At 40.7% G+C, this 24,713-nt stretch overlaps 1 protein-coding gene and 1 long non-coding RNA gene across 16 annotated transcripts in view; one reads left to right on the top strand and one right to left on the bottom strand.

The window, feature by feature from the left end:
• LOC310765832 (uncharacterized protein) overlaps positions 1-4,370 on the bottom strand; it is a 44,461-nt gene extending 40,091 nt beyond the window's left edge. For 8 of the 15 annotated variants that reach the window (XR_014549825.1, XR_014549826.1, XM_083621396.1 and 5 more), the window contains exons 1-2: positions 3,642-4,370; positions 1,276-1,392 (exon numbers count right to left, since the gene is read on the bottom strand). Coding sequence is in view for 6 of the 15 variants with exons in the window: in XM_083621396.1 (XP_083477522.1) it covers positions 1,276-1,392; positions 3,642-3,809 (285 nt within the window). In the remaining 9 variants the exon portion in view is untranslated. Of the gene's footprint in view, positions 1-1,275; positions 1,393-2,326; positions 2,400-2,637; positions 2,703-3,641 lie in introns of those variants that run through there. The other 7 variants (XR_014549827.1, XR_014549829.1, XR_014549828.1 and 4 more) reach the window with 7 other exon arrangements.
• Positions 1-24,713, top strand: part of LOC310766788 — a 65,739-nt gene that overhangs the window by 24,405 nt on the left and 16,621 nt on the right. The window lies entirely within an intron of this gene.

Genomic DNA, 24,713 nt, shown 5'->3' with positions numbered 1-24,713 from the left:
GCAGAGAGTGTGAGTTACCCATAGCCATGAAGTCAGCCTTGTGGCAGAGTGATAATTTGAGAACAGTTTCCTCTAGTTCAGGTATACTGCTGTATCTACTACACCACAGTGGCTGTTCAATTGTGAACAAATGTGTGTCTAGAAATATAAAGTGGTACCTCAGGTTACAGACGCTTCAGGTTACAGACTCCGCTAACCCAGAAATAGTACCTCAGGTTAAGAACTTTGTTCTCATCCTAACAGAAATCGTGTGACGGGGGCGCAGCGGCAGTGGGAGGCCCCATTGGCTAAAGTGGTGCTTCAGGTTAAGAACAGTTTCAGGTTAAGTACGGACCTCCGGAATGAATTAAGTTCTTAACCCGAGGTACCACCGTACAGGCATTTTTCGCGCGTTCAAAGAATGTGCAATCAAGCATGTGAGCATCACTGTGAACCTGGAAGTTGCAGGAAAAGATTGTGGAACCGGGGTAGGGATGTAATAGAGAGTGCTTATGTGCACTCTGACAATGCGCATGAAAACCTTGAACATAACCTGTGCATGTGGCCATAGTGTAGATGAAGCAGCTGTGTGGTAACCCTGATAAACTAGCATTTATGTCTTTTGTGTTTTTATGTTGTAAACCACCCTATGATCATCATATAAAGGGTGGTATTTAAATATAATTTAGTAGTAGTAGTAGTAGTAGTAGTAGTAGTAGTAGTATTTGTAGGAGTAGGAACACTTAAAGCGTGTTTACCCTTCCTTACACTTGAAAAAGTCTGCTAAACACAAAAGAAAAGTGATGTTTAGAGAGGAAGGGGGGAAAGCATTAGTTCTTCTTAATATATATTTGGTTAGCCCCCAGCAATCCAAACACCTCAGAAGAGACTGTCAATGTTGACCTTACAGAGTGGATCTTCTCAGGCCTAGCAGAAATCTGCAGTCACCTCAGCAACCTTTTCATGGGAAGCAAGGCTGGGTTTGGGTGGGGACATGCCAGCATCACACACACACACACACACACACACACACATCCCGAGCTACTGTGGGGTGTGCATAGTTCAAAAACATGGCTGCAATGGGTTCTGTGAGCCAGTTAACCAAGTGCAACCTCCTGCCTGTGACTGGCATGTGCTGAGATCACTGCTGGATTGTACCATATATGGGGCTGTCTCTGGTTTACCACAATTCTGTGCTCTTTGGTCAAAATAAAGCCAAATAACATACAGTTATGGGACATGTGTAGAGTAACAGTTGAACCATACTACATGGCAACACTTGGCTACTCAGTTTACCTTGAAGTGGCCTTCTGGAGCTTGTTGGTGACTTGTCCAGGTGTATTTCAGGGTAGCATCACACAGCCACTCCCAAAAAAGATGACCCTGGTTCTCTTTTGCACAGGTTCTGATGGCCTTGGGAAGGAAAGAAAGGGGTGTTAGCCGCGGATAGTTGTAATGGTGGTTTGTCTTGCTTCCTGATGATTCTCTTTCTCACAGTACTGTTGGTAACAGTGACCTTTGGGAGGATGGAGTTCTTAAGCCTTTTTTAAAAAAGTATGAATATCACACTTTTCAAAACAAACACACACATACACACATGTGATTTGGACTAGCAATAGGGAAGAAGTGAAATTTGTTTTGCATTTTAATGCAAACTTCTGATATCTTCATTTTTCCAAATTTTGTGATGCTGTTTTCCAACCAAGTAGGCATGTACAAAAATATGTTTATTAGGGGAAACCGTGCATAAAAAAATCCATATATTAGGGGGGGGAAATATTAAGTCATTGTATAAGGAGGAATTGCTTCCCAAACTGTGTAAATTATGAAAAAAGTGCACTGAAATGCTGATGAATTTTAAGAGGGTATCCCCCGACCCCCCAAAATCTGCAAACTGATACAGAAATGTGGAGACTTCAACTTCAGATTGGAAAGATATGAGAAACTGAGACAAGCTGAAATTGACAAATCTGTTCAACCACAGTTGGACCTTGGTTTTCTTTTCTAAAATGCTGAGAGAAACCTTCACGTGGCTTCACTAAACGAAGTCCTCTTTTTGGGAGATCCTTCCTCCCAAACCCCAGGCAAATAATAATATCCATATGAGGAAATGTAACCCCTCCAAAAGTATGTAATCTAGTTCCCGAGAATGTAGACTCATGTATGAGTATTCTGTTGAGTATTCAGTACTGAAAGCAGAGTGCTGCATATGCAGAAACTTTTACAAGAGGGATAGACTGTTCTCTTATTGGGTGTTTAGAATGATTTCAGAACACTAATGGCATGTGTCATCAGTTCACAAAAGGCATGGGGAATAAAGCTTTGGTAAAGAAAAATACATATTTACATTTCTTTTGGGCACATAAGTTGGGCACCTTTATTATGAAGAAATGGAGAATCACTAGATGGTAATGAGATTCCTAGAAGACAGAAAATGCCAATTTACCGAAGGAAAAGAGGCAGATGAAAGGAAGATGTAGTCTATTGGAAAAAAATACACATACATTAAAAATAAGGAATACAGAGGGACTGTCAGCCTGCACTGATCAGGTTAGACAGATAGAAATTAATTATAGTTTGTCTAAGAGGCTGCCTCTGTAGCCTTGGTCCATTTTAAAAAGCACATTAGAAGATTTTTCAAACTTGCTTTCCAATTACCTTGGATGGCAGGCAAAGTGCTTTGAAACAAAACTCATTTTAAATTGGTAAATGCAACCAATCCCAACTGACAGCATTTTCAAAATTCATAACATTCTGCTACTGGTCAAACTAATTCTAAAGGGGATACACATTATAACAGTTCTTTATTAAGGAGAGCGCAAAGGGGCCAATAGTACAGAGACATGGCAGAAATTTTTAAGACAGATAAGTGTGGAAAGGAGAAATCGGTGGAACGTCTGCTGAGGAGGAAACTATTTTTGAGTCAGAAATAGGCACTGGGAAATTAAACATCTATGCACAGTCTAGGCTTATTTTGTTGGCAGTTATTTGGACTGCTTCTACTCCTTTTGTCCCCTCTGAACAAATATATGAAGAAATTGCAATATATGTATCTTTGAAAAAGATATACATGGCATTTCTGTCATGGAAGCCTTAGAAGACACACCAGTCAGTAGACAATAATAAATACAACTAATTCTAGTACCGAGTAGTGATTAAACCATACAGTGAAAATGATCCACACTTTCTAGTAAGACTATGTGGTAACTCCAAATGGGCCTTGAATCAATTTGGGCCAATTTGGTTTGACCCAGGGTTTAGCTAGAATGGGTTCAGGAAGCCCCAGATTACCTTGGGTCAGATCAGGTCCACCCTGAGTGATCTGGGTATGTCAAGGGGGGCTGTTGGGTGGTGAGCAGTGGTGGAAGAGATGCATATGGGCAGCCTACATATGTCTTCTTCTCCCATGTTTATTTGGGGTTTTAAACCCTAATTCAACACTGTGTGAGATGTGGGTGGTGCTGTGGTCTAAATCACTGAGCCTCTAGGGCATGCCAATCAGAAGGTTGGCAGTTCGAATCCACATGACACAGTGAGCTCCTGTTGCTTTGTCCCAGCTTCTGCCAACCTAATGGACCTACCCCACAACATAGACCACTACTCCCTATATGTTTATTCAGAAGTTTCCAGTTCAAGAGCTTTCCTCTTTAGTACAGTCTTACCTTGGTTGTCAAACGCCTTGCAACTTGAATGTCTTGGCTCCTGAACACCGCAAACCCAGAAGTGAGTGTTCCGGTTTGCGAAAGTTCTTTGGAACCCAAATGTCCGACACTACTTCCACCGCTTCCAATTGAGTGCAGGAGGTTCCTGCAGCCAATCAGAAGCCGCATCTTGGTTTTCGAATGTTTTCAGAATCGAACGGACTTCTGGAATGGATTCCATTCAAGAACCAAGGTACGACTGTAAGTTTGTTTAGGATTGCAACTTTAGAGTGGGAAGATGTACAGGAATCAATAAGGATGGTTTTGTTACTTCCACTTGGGTGCTGTCATGTTTAAACTAAGATTATTTTAATACTCTTTGGATTTCCCTGCTTTTCTTTGTAACTTACCTCCTGGCTCAAAACACAAACTTTGCAATCCAGGGTTCCCTTTTATAGAATTGCCAGTAGGAAAAAATCAGAGAATTTGAAAGAATCATTAGCACAATGTACTTTAATAAGGTTGTAATTAAAGCTTACAGGCATTGGAATAATAGGCTGTGTACTGGTTTTACATGGCTGCCTTGAGAAATACATGCATTTATTAACTACTAATGGTGTGATTTACCATTGAGTTGTGTTGCTATTACTACTGCCTCTTTCTGAGCTCCCAGGGCATGCTGTAGGAGGAAGACATCAATCACATTTATGTCATACGGACTTAGATTGTATTGTCGTCTAGCCGCTTGGATTAAAGCTCATTGTCGAAAAGGTTCTGTTGCATTGTGATACTGCTTTATTTACATACTCAAGTGCCCCCTCCCTTCTGTTCCTCCTATTTTAGACACCGATCACAGTATTAAATTTATATTTTCTGTGATACATGTGTTGGTATTTAATATCCTATGTCATTTTACACTCTCTGGGGAATAAGGCTGGCCACAAAATAAATTTTCTGGGAAAGCAGCTATCAGGACAAAAAGATAGTGATTTGTTTTTATTAAACAGTTTTATTATATGCAACAGAGATTGGTCAACATTTAATTGCAAATCTTTTAAAAAACAGAAATAAAAATCCCAGTGCTTCTTTAGCATGACAGGGAGCTTATCTTGAAGCTCTGAAGACCCCATTTGTATGGTTGCAAAAGACAACATGGCTCCTTCCCTTTTAACAGTTGTGTAGAAAAGAGAAATTCAGCAGGTGTAGCTTGCATAACAAGTTTTCAAAGTTGCAGGAGAGCTGTTCTGTTTTGCACTTGATCACCCAAACTACTTCTGCGAAGGTGCCACTGTGACATTGTCAGTTTGGCTATCAGGATGCAGGTGGGGAGGAAACTGATACCCAGATGCAGATGCACAGCAGGGCCCACAGATTGGGGCCAAGGAGAGAAAGAGGTTAGTTTCTTTTTTCTTTTTAGCTTTTCCCATTCAGCATGTCCTGCATGCCCCCACACCCCTGAAATTGACCGGGGTTTTCTGGGGGGTGGGAGCAGAACAGGAGAGGGAGAGAGTAGGAGTACTGTTCCATCTGGCAAGCAGAAGTCTTTATGAAATGGGGCCTCATTTGTTTACAGGGCTTAAACACTAATGTGAGCACTTTGAATTGAGGCTGGAAACAAACTTGGCAATCAATGCGGCTGTTTTAAAATAGAGGTTATGTGAGTTCTAAATGGAACCCCAGCCAGTAATCTGGATGCTGCATTTTGGACCAGTTGAAGTTTCCGAGTCTTCTTCGAGGGCAGACCCATGTAGAACATGTCACAATAAGCCAGTCCGGAAGTTACTAAAGCATGGAGTACAATGGCGGAATCATCTCTTGAAAGGGTCATATTCCTAGCCAGAAATTCCTAGCCACTGAGGTCTCATGAGCCTCCAGAGGCAATATTGGACCCATTAGTATCCCCAGTCTATGCGCCTATTCCTTCTGTAACCTGGTCCAGAGCAAGCCATCTCCTCACCTCTTGAACCCAAGAAAGTCAGCCCCAGAAGGATTCAGCCAACTTTTTGACCTCCTCATCTAGCCTCCTCATGCTCCAATGAAGCATTAATCACTCCCTTGACCTACCCAGGCAATCCTTTGACTAGCTCTAAGAAGTCAAGTTGAGCAAGAGTGAAGAATACAGGTGCTTGACTGCATCGCTGCAAGCACCTTGTCCGCATCCTCAAAAATGATCCAGCTCAGATAAACAGACAGTGCTCTGAATGCTTCTAAAGGACTTGCTCTGTAGCATCAAATTCTATCAGAATAAGAGTGGGGTTTTATTACTGAAGAAGACTTCCAAGGATGTCAGAGCAATGGTCTCCCAGCCAGAAGACAAAAGCAAATTCACCACTAAAAAATGGGAACCGCATATGGGTTTTCTGACCTAAAAACTGTAATGCAGCTTCTAGAACAGGACATGTATAACATTGGTCAGATTGGGTTGTATCCAATGCCGTTCCTCCAATCATGTTCCAGTGGAAATCAGCAAAAATCTCCTTCCACACTTTCACAGAAGTTTTTGCAGGGTTGAAGAGATTTCTGTGATGGAAGGGACTCAGTTAGATACAGTACACTGCCTTTAATGATTTTTGTTGGAGAGAGAGAAATCTGAATCCTCTACTTCCTGTTCGCTTCCTTTAAATATGTGGTCTGCTCTCTCTCTGGCTCATGGGTCAAACTTTTCAGCCTTGTATTGAAAAGCACACACCACACCCATTTACCCTTGTTGGATTGAGACCATTGTGTTTGGAACAGGGGTAAAGTATTAAATTTTCACTTATACAGCACAATAGGGTTTTTTTTAATTACCTATGTTTCAGTAGTTAATAGGACTCACTGAAAACAACCAGTTTTTCTTAATGTTAATTAAAGGAGAATTAAGGTCAACTCTATTTTATTTAACTGTCACTACCAAGAACCAACTCTTCTTCATTAATCCAAAACATCCAGGACAGCTTTCCCCCTATTAATATAGGTATATATATGAAGTGCTTATCATTTGTAACCAATCACTGCCTCCTCTAATGGATATTTGAAACCCTTATTGATTTGGTAGATTTGTTTCAACTAAGGTCAATAATGATAAATGACTTGCGTTCTGCATGAAGTGACTTGGGACTTTTGAATTAAATGATTGTAATTATCTGTAGTTACTCTGTAACTGCAACTGTTACTGGTAGTGACACGATGCCCATCTATTTGTAATGAGGACATTTTCTGACCTTTTACTGTTTCCAAGTTCCTTTAAGACTTTTGAAAGTTAGACAAGAGCTGACCAAACATTGGGTGCCTGGAAGGACATCCCTACCTGGTGGTTATTTGTTGAGTTATTTTATGCAGACAAATCTCACTTTACTGTTGGACTTGGCTATAAAATAGGTGTCTGGAGGACATGCCCTTCAGTCTTGGGTGATAAACTTTTTGATAGGCAATTAGGTAAGCAAGACCACTTATTATTTCTCTCGCCAATTGTGATTCCCAGAAATTGTGATATTCAGAGGCACATTCCTTCCAACAGCACAGGTAGAACATACCGTATTTTTCCGTGTATAAGACTAGGGTTTTTTCCCCTTTAAAAGAATGTCAAAAATTATGGAGCGTCTTATGCATGGATAGTGACTCCCCCCATTTTCTTAAATCCGAGTCCTCAAAAATAGGGGCCTCTTATACATGGGGGCATCTTATAGATGGAAAAATATGGCAACTATCATGGTCAATAGCCATTGATAATCTTATTCTTTATGACTAAGGAAGGCAGTTGGAAGTAGCATTAACTGAGCAATAAGAAGGAATAATAATAATAATAATAATAATAATAATAATAATAATAATAGATTTATGCCCTGCTCATCTGGTTCGGTTTCCCCAGCTACTCTGGGCGGCTCCCAATCGAATACAGTGGTACCTCGGGTTAAGTATTTAATTCGTTCCGGAGGTCCGTTCTTTAGCTAATGGGGCCTCCTGCTGTTGCTGTGCCGCCGGAGCACGATTTCTGTTCTTATGCTGAAGCAAAGTTCTTAACCCGAGGTGCTATTTCTGGGTTAGTGGAGTCTGTAACCTGAAGCGTATGTAACCTGAAGTGTATGTAACCTGAGGTACCACTGTATAGGGGAAAAAGTAAAGTCTTACACACCAGCCTCTCACACCAGCATCCAGTTTCCAGAATGTATTACTCTTCTGTTTCTAGATCTTTGGAGACAAGTGGGTTATTGTTCTGTGTGTGTGTAAAAATCTTTTAAATAAAAACCTTTTTTCAAAAAAAGAAGAAGGGGGAAGGAGGAAGAATGCATTACCCTAATTCTACTCACTGCAATGAAGTTTTCAAGCACAATCTTAAGACCTTAGCTGGAGGCAAACAATTCAATCATTTGTGATTCTCTGGATTAATAGAAAATATGTTTCCTAAGCAACATGATGCCATAACACATATTCACATGAATTACTGTAAAATAAAAGTACACAAAAATTAAAAAAAACATATACTTCTTTGTCTCTTTATCTCACAGCACTCTTTGTCTCATGCTCACAATTGCTCTGCAAGACTACAGAATGCACGAGTATTTGAAGAAGTAAAAGAAAATAGGCTACCATGTGAATTTAAGAAACACCCAAGTTCAATCTGATGGCATAGCAAGAGTTTCAACATAACCTCCCTGGCCTTCCTTTCCCACTGATTCCAACCTTGACCCAAAGGGACTCTATCCCTTGGGACTGAGGGATATGTTATTGCTTGTTATTTCATTACAAGGTTCCTGCTGAGTAGAGACAGCCAAGCGGATTAATTAAATTAAGTGTGCCTTGTAATAGAGGTTTGAAGCCTATTGGAGGGAGTGTGACTTGCAGTTTATTGGTGTGAGTTGATACTGACAGACATATGTCATTGTGTTCAAAATGTACTATATTTAAATGCATGCACTTTCTTGGCTCATGCAATCCCACTGGATATTATTTTTGTTGAACCAGAATAATTGCAGCATAAATGTATAATCTAAATGCTATGGATTTTCTTTGTCCCTGCCTCACTGAAAGTGATGGATTGAGACAAACAGTGGCTTCCAAATATAGTTTTGAGAGGTGCCTGTCCTTGTACCAGCCAATCAATGAACACATTCTTTCAAAGTGAGCAACTATGCACAGTTGCAGTTTGGTGACCAACATATGCCTGAAGTCCTGTAGCAAATCTTCTGATTTAATAGTATACGCTTCCAAACCGTAGAAGGGCAATCATTTTTTTCCATTTATTTATCAATACCACCTTTTATTTTTGAGAATAAAATGAACTCAATAACACAAAATTAAATATCAGTCAAAATAAAATAATGTTAAAATATCAGTCACGGTAACCAGGAATGGCAGGAATTGGTATTAATGGTTGGGAAAATTCCTGGGTAAAGAGATATTTTTTCAATTGTTATGGAAGCAACCAAATTCACGCACATATGAAGACTGCTAGCCTAGGCTCTTCTTTCTCACCTTCTTCCCTAAACAGCCTCGGCCCTGTATACCTGAAGGAGTGTCTCAACCCCCATCGTTCAGCCCAGACACTGAGATCCAGCACCGAGAGCCTTCTGGCAGTTCCCTCACTGCAAGAAGTGAGGTTACAGGGAACCAGGCAGAGGGCCTTCTCAGTAGTGGCATCTGCCCTGTGGAACGCCCTCCCATCAGATGTCAAGGAAATAAGCAACTATTCTACTTTTAAAAGGCATCTGAAGGCAGCCCTGTTTAGGGAAGTTTTTAATGTTTAATGCTGTTTTGTGTTTTTAATACAGTGGTACCTCGGGTTACATACGCTTCAGGTTACATACGCTTCAGGTTACAGGCTCTGCTAACCCAGAAACAGTGCTTCAGGTTAAGAACTTTGCTTCAGGATAAGAACAGAAATCGTGCTTCGGCGGTGCAGCGGCAGCAGGAGGCCCCATTAGCTAAAGTGGTGCTTCAGGTTAAGAACAGTTTCAGGTTAAGAACGGACCTCCGGAACGAATTAAGTACTTAACCCAAGGTACCACTGTATTGTTTCCCTTTCAATGATGTCCCATCTTTCTTCCATTATGGAACCTAAAATGGTTCACAGATTGCGCCCAAGAGGTCCTCCATCCAGACACTGACTAAAATCTGACCTGCTGACCTTCAGCAAGGTGATAGTCTCATGAGTCTTTAGACAATGGGACTGAGTAGAATGGTGGGAAAGTAATGGAGAGGTGACAGCTCTGTCTCTCTTATAAATCTAGTTTGGCCCTGTGTTGTTGGGGGAAATGGTGTTCCATCTCCTTGCAGGTTCCTTGAAGCATTGTGTTTTCTCAGACTTCTATGAGACTGTCTTGATAACTAACCAGCATTCTTTAAAATGAAGTTCTGCTATCCTTAGTAATCTGCTGCTTGAATGTTCTCCTTTCTTGTTTGGTTTATTGTGTTATACACGGTATTGAATATTTTATTGGATGAATATTGCTGAGAAAAAATCCTATATTTGTCTGTTCAGAAGTAAGTCCCACTGAATTCTATGGACGTTCTCCCAAGTAAGTGTGTACAAGAAGGCAGCCATTTGGCTTCACCACAATGATGGCTCTCTCTTTCCTTGGAAATCTGCCAGTGCTCGAACCACTTTCTAAAACAGGTCTTTCACGGCCGGTGTTGAAGTTGTTAGCATTTGCTATATTTTTAATCTCCTTAATTAGATTTTATTTGAAGCTTAATGGAATCTTTTACATTTGCTTTTTAATTTTATTACTCCCTGTACCTAGCCCTCAAGGTATGGAGAGCTAACCGTTCAAATAAATAAATAAATGGAATGAGATTGGACAATTTCAAATTCAAGTTATAAAAGTTAAATTTTTTGTTTAGCTTTGTTCAAACTATCAGCAAGCATTATGCGGTTGAGTACCCACACTTTCTGCTCTTTCACTCATTTTAGCTTCTCTCCCCCTCTTTCAAAAACTCTCCTCTAACTGGAGACTGGCTCCAATTTAGGGTAATTTTATACAACCCCAGTTTCATTTCAATTTATAGAAATAATTAGAGCAAATTAGATCATGGGGAAAGTTTAATTAACTGGGCATAGTTTTGAATTAAAGTCCATTTCGGTGGAAATTGGAAAAGCCTCAGTAATTCAGTACTTCATTATAGCATGATTTAGCATCCTAGATTATAGGGGGGGGGGACTATATGTCAGCATACATGAAGCAGCAGATTGAGTGGCTATACTTCTCTGTGACCCATAGCTTTAGGCGTTACACATACCTACTGTGATACCTTAGGGATAGATTCCACATGCACTCATTTCAAGTATTCTTGAACCAATTTCTTGACTTCCAAACACTCTTCCCAGCTTCATTAGCATACTTGGATAGTCCTATAAAGTGTGTATAGCATACTTATTACTTTTTCCATATAATTAAATATGTACTGAATTTACTGTCAATGCTGGGGTCGGGGTGGGAAATCTATTGCCCAAGAGATTTAATTCAGCAACGCTTTACAAAAGTTACTAATTATAGTTAATTCTATTGGTATTTGAAATTTCATTAATCATGATGACTTAATTTGGATTAATGTGGATGTAATCTTCTAATTTGCTGAGAATTTAGAACTAATTTAAGATCAAATATTGGATAGAGTTATATATTAAAGGAAGTTCATTTTTGCTTTATAAGTCAGTCTTTTGCTTATAGATTTCCATGTAAATTGGTCAATATTGATCAGGAGTGTTTCCAATGGATCATCAGCAGTGGAATCCTCCTTGGCAGAGAGAATTAATTGTATTTTAAGACATGCATAGAGTACTTTGTTCAATACCCAGATCTGCTGCTTTTCACCAATGCTTAGCTATAGGGCAGCTGGAGACATTTTACTGCCTGAGGTCAAGCAACAAATGTCTCTTCCTTTGCCTCTCAAGAAGTGCTCAAAGTTAGCCAAGTTATTTTCTCCCCTGAGGCAGAAAAATCCCACATATACTTCCCAACTCCCATACAGTAAAAATAGAACAACAAACAACAACAAAATCAACCATTTGCTCTTCTTTCACGGCACCCAAGTTAGCTGTCTAACGGTAGAGCTGCGCCTAATGCGCCTAATTCTGCCACGTACTCACAGCACTCTTATGGGAGTTTCACATTCAATTAAATAAAACTGATACTTTAGATATTGTTCCCATTAAGTGAAACAGCTGTGGGTGTTAAGTTGTGGGTGAACATATCAGATGACACAGCAATTCTTCAAACAGCTCTTGTTTATTCAAAGGCCAGAACAGAACTGAACTGAAGAGCTCAGTCAGCCTGCTTATATAGAGCTCCAGAACAATGTAACTGTTGCAACTTAACTATCCAATCACTGAACGTCACTTTCGATCCTTCACTTGCATACAAACTATCCAATCACTGAACGTCACTTTCGATCCTTCACTTGCATACAAACTATCCAATCACTGAACATCACTTTCGATGCTTCATTTGCATAATTATCTACAGTATCCCCCTGCTGGCCCAGGGTGAGAACTTCAGTACATAACAGTAGGCATTAAGACACTCGGACATGGAGTGCCCACAAGAACAGGCTAGATCAGAAGAATACACTTGATTCTGAATGCCAGCTTCAACTGGAGACATTATTGTAGGGCTTCCATTGATGGAAGTTTGCCTCTTAAGGCATTGCACATGCCATTTTTAAACACACACACACACAAACACACACACACACATACATATTCCCTGGTCATTGAGTTGGATTTGCTTGCTTTTGTATTTTTTACACCATTCTGTCATTCAAAAATTGACAAGAACTGAAAGAACTGATGATGGGTCAAAGTGATATAATAGTATCATGGAGGGAAGAACCAGCAAGCTGAGCCAAGGGAAACAGACCTGCCCCCCTCTCCCCTCCCCGTTCTTTTTTTTTAATTGAAAAAGTACAAACATAACAAAAAGAAAGAAAGAAAATAATAAAAAATGTAAACCATAAAGCGCCACAGCCCAGCAATACAAAAATATAAAGGTGCAGTGTAGATCCAAAGGGATAACAATGTATTAACTAATGCAAATATTCCCTTTATGGATAATAAATATTTATAAAAATATTCTCCTTTCTTTTCTTACTTTTACTGACTTGTAGGGCTGGCAAGAAGGAGGCTGCTACTCCAATTCATTTTGCTGATTTTTCACAGCACATTAACTTGGGAGTAAGTCTCATTTGAACTCTTGAATAGATATGCATAGACATACACTGTTTTTTATTTTTGTTTTTATTGAATTTTACAAGCAAGAATTGTTGTTGCTGTTTAGTCGTTTAGTCGTGTCCGACTCTTCGTGACCCCATGGACCAGAGCACGCCAGGCACTCCTGTCTTCCACTGTCTCCCGCAGTTTGGTCAAACTCATGTTGGTAGCTTCGAGAATACTATCCAACCATCTCGTCCTCTGTCGTCCCCTTCTCCTTGTGCCCTCCATCTTTCCCAGCATCAGGGTCTTTTCCAGGGAGTCTTCTTTTCTCATGAGGTGGCCAAAGTACTGGAGCCTCATCTTCAGGATCTTTCTTTCCAGTGAGCACTCAGGGCTGATTTTCTTAAGAATGGATAGGTTTGCTCTTCTTGCAGTCCATGGGACTCTCAAGAGTCTCCTCCAGCACCATAATTCAAAAGCATCAATTCTTCGGCGATCAGCCTTCTTTATGGTCCAGCTCTCACTTCCATACATCACTACTGGGAAAACCATAGCTTTCACTATACGGACCTTTGTTGGCAAACAAACAAGAATAATGTTATACAAATAAGCATACCATTGGTTCCCCTTTATCACATACACAGCCCAATAAGACAACAACAAGAATCCCTCGACAGCATACAAATCACTCTGGCTAACCTGATTCAAAAATGCACACTCATAAGCCTGCACTGTTAATGTCTGATCCCTTGTCCCTCCCACCCCAACAGCATAAGTTTTTCAAACCTCTGAGTAAAGCATATTTGATTTTTTGTTTTGTTTTTGCAAGGCATCATTATATTTTAAGGCACGCGGGTGGCACTGTGGTCTAAACCACAAGGCCTAGGGCTTGCTGATCGGAAGGTCAGCAGTTCGAATCCCCATGACGGGGTGAGCTCCTGTTGTTCGATCCCAGCTTCTGCCCACCTAGCAGTTCGAAAGCACGTCAAGTGCAAGCAGATAAATAGGTACCGCTCCGTCGGGACGGTAAACAGTGTTTCCATGCACTGCTCTGGTTCACCAGAAGCAGCTTAGTCAGGCTGGCCACATGACCCGGAAACTGTCTGCGGACAAACGCCGGCTCCCTCGGCCTATGGAGCGAGATGAGTGCGCAACCCCAGAGTTGTCCGCAACTGGTCAGGGGTACCTTTATTATATTTTAAATATTCTGAAAATAAGGTCTATTTTCCCCCACTAGCTCATAATTAAAAATAGACGTGGATGCAACATCACACTGTAACTTTTTCAGTCACTACCTTTTATTTTGAAGGGTTTTTAACATTGCACCTCTCAAATAAAATGAGGTGTTGGGTGAATGATTTGTCCGTTCAGTAAAAGTGTGTGTTTCTCTGTAGCTATTCAATTGCTGTCCATTATAATTGCAGTCGTCATGGTGTGGCAAGAGATTTTTTTAAAAAATGGTAACAGCCATTTTGTATTCTCCAATATTAAAAAACAGACCTCTGAACAGGGCTCCCCGAGGAAAAGAAAATGGCAGCTTCTCCAGTTTTCTCCCCCAGCCAAAAAAAGTTTGCCTCACCCCAAGGTATTAGCAAAACAAAGGAGCTGATTTCAAGGTGGGTTAAACAGCTGAGAAATAGCCATCAATTCAGCACTGCTGACTTGTATAAAATAGTATCAGTGTTTCCAGAAGTTGACTGTTTCCTTTGCTAGTTTAGCTCCTCATCATGCTGAATGCATATCTCAAAGAAAATCCAATATTTCTTTTAGTCTGGCCACACAGGTGACAAATATGACAAGTTTGGGCTTTAAAGCTGAAGAGTGTTTGGAATTGGGTGTGCAAAGTATCTAAACTCGTTTGGGATACAACCACACAGCACCACCGCAACAAGAACACTGAAATCAATTTTCCTTGTCCTTTGTGGAGCTTACTCTACATCTAAAGTATGTAGTCACTTAAAAAACACACACATATACACAAAAAACCCCTACTGATTAACTGGAAATATCAGGTACCCATGTTGAAGTCCAAGAGATACCTAATTGTATCATAATACAGTGTGGCTGTGCCATAGCGCATGGTTAGCACAGCTGCCAACTGGAGCTATTCTGAATAAGTGACAAATCATTAACTGCAAGTCTCTGGATCTCTGTGCACTAGGTGGTTACTTGCTGGAGGGGGGGAAAGACCAGACAAGGAACTGTACAGATCTGAGTAGGCAGACGCCGCTAGATTAATGACTGGCATTGTCAGTGCTCAGCTATGGGGATGACTAAAACAGCTTCAGAGTCTCATCCCTACTAGTGGGTGTTGCTATGGGTACCATCTCAGAAATGTCATATAAAACAGGGATGGGGAGAGAATGATGAACAACAAAAGGAAATAAAGGATATGCATGGCATAACAATATGAAGACACAGCCTTCCTACACAACAAAAATGTCTTACATTCTGTTACAGAATATATGAAAAAAGGAGCAAGATAGAATTGTTGCATTCTCAACAAATTATATAAGGGAGATGGCACCACAGGATGTTTTAAAATGCATGGGTTTCAACATTGTTGCTCATAGATGAAAAGTATGTGGAGGCTGAAAACTGCCTGTCACCTTCAGAACAACAAGAAGAAGAAGTTAAGACTTTCCAAGTATCAGTACAACGTACAGGAAAAAGCAATTTTATAAATATGTTTTAAATGGAAGGTGCAAAAGATCAATTAAATACCTGAACAGTTAAGCCTCTATATATTTTTCCTCACTTTGGTGTATGCCATTTAAGTACAATTTTGTATTTTATTATAGCTGAAGCAGCAAAATATGCATAAAGTAATAATTTAAATGCAATTTATAGCTGTCCATGAAAATGAATGGCACTTTGGGGCCCATGTTCAAGGATAACTTCAGAGAGGTCACTCTGCGGGATTAATTCTCCTGTAAATACTCCCTCACATATTCCATTCAACAGCTAAGGTCCTGATCTATATGTCTACTAGGAAACACATGTCTTCTCAGTGGTGGTGCCAGATTTGTGGAATGCCTTCACTAGGAAGCCTGCCAAACCCCATCACTGTATACTTTCAGGTTCTAGGCCAAAACCTGGTTTATGAAGAAGGCCTTTGGGCTTAACTGAGTTTGCTTGTATAAGTGCTGGTTCCAAATTGCTGGGTGTCATTCTGTTATTCTAATTGTTGAACACTTTCTAGTAAAGTTTCTGAATAATAATGAAAATGCTAGCTGAATATGGAAAAATTAATATCACTGCCTGTGGTATATAATACAACCATTTATAACTGAGCCTTCATGAGCAGTTACCTTGTCTAGTAGTTTCAGTCGTCTAGTAGTTGTCTAGCCTAGTTTCAGCTAGATTGTTTTATGAATATAAATGTAATTTATTTATGGTCCACCAACCAGAAATAAAAAAAAAATTCCAAAATGTCCAGAATATAAAATACATAAATTTGTTAAAAGAAAGAAATTTAGAAAGCCAACACAAATTGTCCAAGGATAATTGTAATGCTTAGTAATGTTCAATTGCTTAGTAATTAAAAAGTTAAAGTCCTCTAATAAAACAATCAAGAGAAGAAGAAGAAGAGTTTGGATTTGATATCCCGCCTTTCACTCCCCTTCAGGAGTCTCAAAGCGGCCAACATTCTCCTTTCCCTTCCTCCCCCACAACAAACACTCTGTGAGGTGAGTGGGGCTGAGAGACTTCAAAGAAGTGTGACTGGCCCAAGGTCACCCAGCAGCTGCATGTGGAGGAGCAGAGATGTGAACCCGGTTCCCCAGATTACGAGTCTACCGCTCTTAACCACTACACCACACTGGCTCTCTTTAAGATCATCCTGGGAGGGCCTGTGTAATGAGGTACTTCAGAGCTTATTTAGATCCCTGATAAAAAGTACATTTTAAAATAGCATGTGGTTTTGACTCCACCTCTTTGCTATTAAAGGATGCTTTAGCTGAGATTCCTGCACTGAAGGAAGTTGGACTAATTATCCTTGGGTCCCTTCCAACTCTAAGAGTCTATGATTCTATGACAGTATGTGTTAGGGGTGTGCATCACTTTTGGGTGTGGGTCAAATAGCAAGGCAAATCAAGGTAAATAGGGAATCCTTTATTTTGTTTTGTTTTTAAAATTTGTTTTTATTGGGGGGTTTTGTGTTACAAAGCAAACAGATAAAAACCATCCTTTATTGAAGCCACAACATTAATTCCTATCTCAAGCTAGATCAGAGTCCAGACAAAGCTTCGTGTTGTTCTGTTGTTTCTAATTCTAATTCTCTGTTTCTAATTCTTTCCGTCTATATAGCTCTCTGTTTTCCTAAATATCTCTATGTTTCTTGAGGTCCATGAGCTTTGCAAGAAGTGAAACTGCCCAAAATGTTGCCTAAAACCTAGCATTAGAAAAGTCTGTATGAAGCTGCAAAGTTTACAACCAAGACTTGGTCGCCTCTTGATTTCAGTAAAGCGGATGACTGGTCCCTCTGAACTTTTAAGTGGAAGTGCAAACTGGACTTTTCCCAGCTGGTTTAGAGCATGGCTCCCCCAATAAAATAGGCAGCCTGTTATGGAATTCACCAGTCAGGGAGTCTTTGTCCAATGCCTAGCATCTCATTAGACCTTCTACTTTCCCCACAAACAGTCCCTGTAATTTGGCTGGTTTAATTTGTTCTTGAGGAGCTTCAGTCCCTGAAAATTTCATCCATTTTGGTCCAAAGAGAAACAAAGAGCTTTGTTTCGTTTAAATTTCCCCTTTATAGTGTGGGGAAGACTGTGCTTCATTTTACAGTGTTTCACAACCCATACACAGATCAAAGCAGACATGGCACAGAGCAACTCGGAAACAGTTTTATTTATTTATTTATTTATTAATGCAGAGATAAGCAAATCTTGGATCCCATGCACAGCCCTATAATCGGTTGTTTAGAGGTATTTTATTACATCTCCCATCTAAAAGGTTTTGAAGGTTAGGCATTAAAATGTGCCAAAGAAAAAGCTTTTCTAAAAATGGATAGCCAGGTCAAATAAGGCGTGTTATTCTTAGGACTGGAACCTGGCAAACCAAAAGATGGGTGAACAAGGTCCCCAAGACACACTATAATGCTCTTATAGATCAACATCCATTAATCTCTGTCTAACAATATGTTTGGCTTGCTCAAGTTTATTCATGAGAAGGGAAAAGTCCAACTGAAAAAACTTTTTGCAGCAATTCCTCCATTCAGGGAGATGTATAAGAGTCTATAATCACCTGGAATCATAGAAACCTGCTCCTAGGGGCAAAGCAGTCTCCCCCCCCCAATAAAATATCTGAGGGGGCTGGGCCCCTCCAAAGTTGATGGGCATTGCCATTCAAATGGTGTGCATGCACCACACCATATGATCAATTATGTGGTGTAGGGCTTACCTTCCCTGTCCCCCAATCTTTTATTCAAGTTGGCACCCCTGCCCAGAATCCAGACAAATTGGAAGTGAGCAGAAGATAGCAATGAAGCCCAAAAGGAATGGGCTAATATCCAAGCCAGGCAGCTCAAATAATTTAGACCACTTTCCATATTAAGAGCAGCACCAGCAACCCATGCCATATAAATCTAAAACGTAGGCCTGAACTGCTTCTACAGTAAGGTTGCCAGAAGTCCCCATTTCCCGGGCACAGTCCACGGATTTACAAATCAGTCCCCTGACCAAATCCTATAACTACTACTGAAGTTGAAAAGTGTCCCCGGATTCATTGAAAAAAAAATCTGGTAACCTTATTCTACAGGGATTTTAAAACATGGAAACCAAAGCACTCAAAAAATATCTGGAATGTTGGCTTTAACAGCAGAAATGGCTGCTGGAAGGTTGTTTTGAGAAGTTAAAGGTAAGTGTAAAAAATCTAGTTACTTTCCCTGAATTCCTGCCTTCTGCTTATCAAGATGATCATGACTGCTGTAGATTGACGAAGATTTAGCTTGCTAAAGATCTAATCTAAAAGTCAGTTGACTACATCAGCTGGTTTACTTGCACAATAACAGCTTGTGTGAATGCAAAATAAGGATGCACATGGAACTCCTAGCAGTAGCTTCTGTGAGTGAAGCATGCTGGGAATGAGGATGGGGTAGGCTGGACCTGATGAAAGATGTAGTATAAAACATCTGGATGGCACCAGGTTGGGTACAGGCTGCAATGGCTTAATCTATGTGGCCAAATCCTAAATGGTGAATGATGAAGAAGAGAGCTCCAGTAGCAGCACTCTGTTATACAGTATGGCCTTGGCTGGCCTACATGCATTCCAGGACAGTCAAACAGCAGCGTTGTTGGTATTCAGCTTGATAAACTTCCATTGGAGATCACCAGATTGAACTTTGTAAAACTGGATATGTCTTTTGCATTTTTTCTTCAATTTCATATTTATATTCACCAGTTTAGATTGCAGGTCACTTATGTCTCGTATTACTATTGCAATATCTAATCTAGCTGCTACTCTGATTTTTATTTGCATCTCAAGATAACCATCAAAGTTTTGGTTAGGAGGAATCAACAGGAGTATGCCCTCAGAACTATATTCCTTTTTTGGCCTGGAATTTCTACTCATAGTGTTTCTGTGAATAAATTTATTTTTTCTCCATTTGAGATTTCTAATTTATTAGACTCTATCCCTTCTTTGACAAATAGGGCAACACCACCGCTGTATGACCTACCCTGTCTTCTGTAGATTTTATATCCAGAAAGGATTTTATCCAGGAAAAGGTTTTATATCCAGGAAAAGATTTATATTCAGGAAAAGCTGAACTTTATGTGAAAATTCAGCCTTCCTTCATATCAACAGTTTCTTTGTTTCAGCAGAAATGTTGATTTTTTTTTCCATTTCAAGCATGCCAAAGGCACTGAAAATTCCGTTCCTATACAAAAATGCTTGCTATAAAACAGTTCAGATTGCAATTTATACTAGAAAATAAAATAAAGGTTTATTTAGTGTATGTCAAAGGACATTTAAAACCAACTCAAATGCAATGGGCACAATCCAACACAAACTTAAGCACACTGTGTTGAATTGTGGCCAATATGTTTCAGGTGAACAACATCAGCAAAGGTTTTTTAGGAGTGGACAACAGGATAATTCGCTTAAGCACCTAGAGGAAAAGAGGACCTCAAGGTCAGACATGCTTTTCAGATGTTAGGACCCTTAGAGGGTGTCCCAACAGTCATAGGATTCATTGGATTGTCATCTCCAAGGGTGGAGAGAGATGTAGGCCTTTGAACAGGGCGGTTTGACCTCCTTTGCCGCCTTTGTGAGGCTGTGGAACTTGACGCCTCTCTAGAGTTGGAGCCTCTGACATTGGACAGGGCAAAATATTTTCATCTTTTATTTTAGCAGGATTTGGTTATGTTGGATCTGCTCTTTTATACATATGGTATATTGGCAAGCATTTTATGTTCTGTTTACTCTTGGTTTTGTACTTTGTTTTTAATGTTTGTTTTTGGAAGTTGCTTTGAATTCACCGGGGGCGGGGGACAACCTCTAAATGATGATGATGATGGCAATGATGTGATGCTCTGAGGGTATGTTGGGATTGTGTTGGGAGAGCCCTCCCCCCCCATTCCTTCCCTGCCCCCAGAAAGGGTTGTGGTTTCATTATATATTTAAAAGACCCAGAACAGGAAACAGAACAATGGAAAACCACAAACCTCCATCTTCCACCATGCTGATGTGAGCCCAGCAGGGCATAGGAAAAGGTGAATTTTCAGCCTTCTGTTCTGCTACTCCCCATCTGCTTTTGGGTTGTTCTGTAAATCCCATTCATGTTTTGGCACACCCTTCTCTAGCACACACACCCCCTTTAATACAATGTTTACATGGTAAAGGTAAAGGTAAAGGGACCCCTGACCATTAGGTCAAGTCGTGACCGACTCTGGGGTTGCGGCACTCATCTCGCTTTATTGGCTGAGGGAGCCGGTGTACAGCTTCCGGGTGATGACTAAGCCGCTTCTGGCGAACCAGAGCAGTGCATGGAAACGCCGTTTACCTTCCCACTGGAGTGGTACCTATTAATCTACTTGCACTTTGACGTGCTTTCGAACTGCTAGGTTGGCAGGAGCAGGGACCGAACAACGGGAGCTCACCCCGTTGTGGGGATTCGAACTGCCGACCACCTGATCAGCAAGCCCTAGGCTCTGTGGTTTAACCCACAGCGCCACCCGCATCCCTCTTTACATGGTAGGGGCAACTTATTCTTCATATATGAATGACCAGAGCTAGTTTGTGGAAAGGTTCCATACCAGCAGCTCCCAGAAAGGAGTGGTTCAGGAATGGAGGTTTTTCACTTGATAGGGCCCATTGGGTCAAGCTGAAAATCTGAGCCCTCACATGGAACCACTTCCCAATGGAAAGTCTTTTGAGCAGTAGTAATGCTGCTCATAACCATAACTGTGATAAGCACTTGCAGCCCCAAAACAGAACACTCTGGTACAGAACAGCATTTAGGGTGACATTTTTAGCACTTTGTTGCAAACGTTTTCCCAGGCAGAATAAGGGCAATCTCTCTGAGGGCATTGGCTCACCAGGAGGTTGATAGAAGCATAATGTTGGGTAACATGACCCTAACCCAGGGGTTATCAACTCTGTACTTGAGGCATACAAAGGTCTCCACTGGAGCCCACAAAGCCCCGCTCACCCCCCCAGAGTTCGGCTTTTAAGAAGCATTCTGTTGTAGGCAGAGTAGGCTGCGGAATGTGCTTGGCTGCAGAGTGTGTGTGGTGCTCGCAGTAGCTTATCCAGTTTACAAGTGTGCCCACAGAACCAAAAAAGGTTGACAAACCCTTGCCCTAAACCAAGTAAAACTTAGTGAATGGGTCTGATTCACCGTCAATATCTAATTGATTGCTATGTTTGCATTTGAGAAAAAATTATATCCAATTAGATGCATGCACCCCGCCCCCGCCCAGTAGCACTTGACTCAGCTTTCCTGCTTAAGTAACCATCCTGATTTATGCCACATTTAGTATGGATTGCATCCACTGATCTCCTGGGGAGGGGTGTTGATGTGGAGGGTTGTTGCCCTACGAGTGGCCACTTTGCCTCTTCCAGCATTTGTGATTCTCTACACCTATCTGCATAATCATTTTCCAAAGGAACCTAGCCCTGCATATTGAATATTCCCTCTCATTTCAAAGATGTTTTCATTTCCCCTTACATACAAATCTACCATCATGCTATATACCACACCAGTAAAATAACATAATAGATGGGGCTTTCCCACAAGCTATATAAAGGATGGACTGCACAAAATAGATTGCAGGGAACATATCACTGATAGCTTTTTGCAGCTGAACATTGGGTTATAAAACACCCAAGTAGAGGTTGAAGGATTTTTTTTAACCGCCTCAATCCATTTCTAAGCTTTTTTTTAAACTCTGGAATGATGATCTGGCAAATAGGGTCATCTACATAACCACTGAGCTCTTAAAAACCCCCAAACAAACTATTTTCTTTATTGTGTCAAAGAAGGGGTGGAATCCGTGCATCTGTGTACATTGCTCAGACTATGCAGTTCAAATTAAACCTGTGCACACACAAACACGAAAAAGAGCAAGCTGTACCTTGTATATCATGTGGTACTTTCAGCCATCACAGCAAGATGAGGGTGATAACAGACAAATCCCTCCGGCTACTGCATCTTCTCCTCCGCCTCCCTCCTCCAAACGAGAGACCATACAAGGGAACACAGCAGAACTGCAAATTACTGTACTGCGCAGTTCCTACTTAATAATGACATTCCATAAGTTAGCAAAAAATCTGCCAACATCTGCAAGCTCCTCCACACCGCTGTGAGCCAAAGTTAAAAATCATGTGTGACAGTGCTGTGGAAAATGCAATTGATTCCATTCTGATTGTGTCAGTTCCAAACACAGACAATATTGATGATGCTGTACAGTAATCTTATTGGGCTTGGACCCAACTGAACATTGGTCTTTGTCAACTCATTATTCCTCTATCAGAGGGATCTTGGTAGATTGATCTTGCCAGAAGCTCTTGATGTGTCTCACAAATCACTGTTCTGCTGTTGGCAGGCAGATTCGAGTGCTGCACGGTAATTGCTGTTTTTTTCCTTCCCCCAGAAGACTGTGACTACATATTGCGAGTCATTGTCATATGAGAGAATATAACTGTCCTAACAGATAATGTAGTTAGCTGTGTAGCCTTCAATCAGGCCAAGAGATGTGGCCATGCTGTGGATGCTCCTGAACAAGGTGAACATTGTCTCCTCACCTACTTAATTAACACAGCTTGATTTGAGTGGGGAAATACGTTTGTATTAAAGATGAAGCCCAAACCAATGGCCACATGCAAATACACTTTTTACACACATGTTACTTTTAGGACAACTGTGAGCATTAGTGAACACTGGCACCAGCTTTCTAACATATGCAAACACCAAGCATAATATTGGCCTACGGATCATTAAGTGGCAGTCAACATTACGCAAATATCCTGATGTGGACCACTGCTGTGCTAGCAGAGCTATCATTACGTAGTATTAGGTTCCACCAGACGCAATAAGCTTTGCCAACTTGTTAGGCAACTCCAATGCTATCCAGAATGTGGCTATACAAACAGCAAGTTGTAGTTTGCACAGGCAAAGATTGCCACACGCAGTTCACCACAGCATAAGAAGAATTACCCTATGGTGGCCCTGAGTATCTAGGAAGATGTAGCCTCCCAACAAACACTTTGTATGATATCCTATTACCCACTTGGAGCCATTAAATTTATTACAACACGCTACATCTTGTACCTGACATGAATTGGGGAGGATTGGCTGGGAGCATCAGATGGTTCAAAAGCACTACCATTATTTAAACCTCAGTGGTGCATTTGTGCAACACCTTTCTGGTGTTTCCTGATCTTGTCAAGGTGTCAGGAACGACAAGCTTCTGCACTGCTTGTTGGCTCCACTGCAGACCTCTTTACATGCGTTGTTTCACAAAGAAACTCATGAGCCAAGAAAAAGGCAATGGTTTTCAGAAGCTGCTCTAAACCGTTCCCTGTACTACAAAGATCAAATGTCAGAACGCAGGAAAATGATAGGAATGTGTGGGGTGAGAAAGATATTATGAGAATGCATCATAAAATGTTTTTAATATTTGCTGCAGAAATTCCAGACAGCAGACGTCTGCTCTGGTTTTCTTTAGAACAGATTTACAGCAACTTTGAGATACATCCTCCCCAAACTTCAACTTATCAAAAGAAACACAATCATATCTTGTAGGCAACACAAGACCTCGAGTTTGTCTTCAGCTGGTAGATGTTAGACCACTATACCCACACCATGACTACATGCATGTGAAATTGCTTTGAAAATCTTTACTTTTAATTTAACCCAGAGAAAATGTTTTCTTTCTACCAAGTGTTCTATCCCTCTTTCATGGCAAAAGAAGTGAGTTCTGCTTTGATCTACATAATGGATCTGTTGAAGTGTTTTCTGTTCCCCAGATGTGTGTCAGAGCCCTTTCGATAATGTCAAGGTCATTTGATTAGCAGGCTGGGCTTGAGGCATTCATGAGAAACCAAAGAAAAATATGTATCTTTAGAGAAAAGTTACATCACTGAAAAAACCCTACCCCACTGATTTGCTGCTGCAAATATGCAAGACGAACTCACTCATTCTGAAAATACTACACTGCTCCTTGATATACGGCTATTTGGGGCATAACTGGAGATGACCTATAACTTTCAGTTCTCCTGGGAATCAGACAGTGTCAATGGAGTCTCTGAAAGCCACAGTAGCTTCCTAAGATACTCAGTTCTGGTCCTTGGTTTAATCCATTTAATCTTTTTAATAACTTCATAGAAGCTTTCCACACACATGATCACTGTTGCAAATCTATTGTATACCTGTCCTAATGTGCCTGTTTTGAAATGGATGACCCAACCTTTATGATAGGCATGGAGAACCCATGGCCCTCAAGATGTCTTTGTTCTCC

The sequence above is a fragment of the Podarcis filfolensis genome (assembly GCF_964270895.1).
Source record: "Podarcis filfolensis genome assembly, chromosome: 1".
Lineage (NCBI taxonomy): Eukaryota > Metazoa > Chordata > Lepidosauria > Squamata > Lacertidae > Podarcis > Podarcis filfolensis.
Note: the sequence above shows the minus strand (reverse complement) of the source record. Positions and strands in the feature narration are given on the sequence as shown.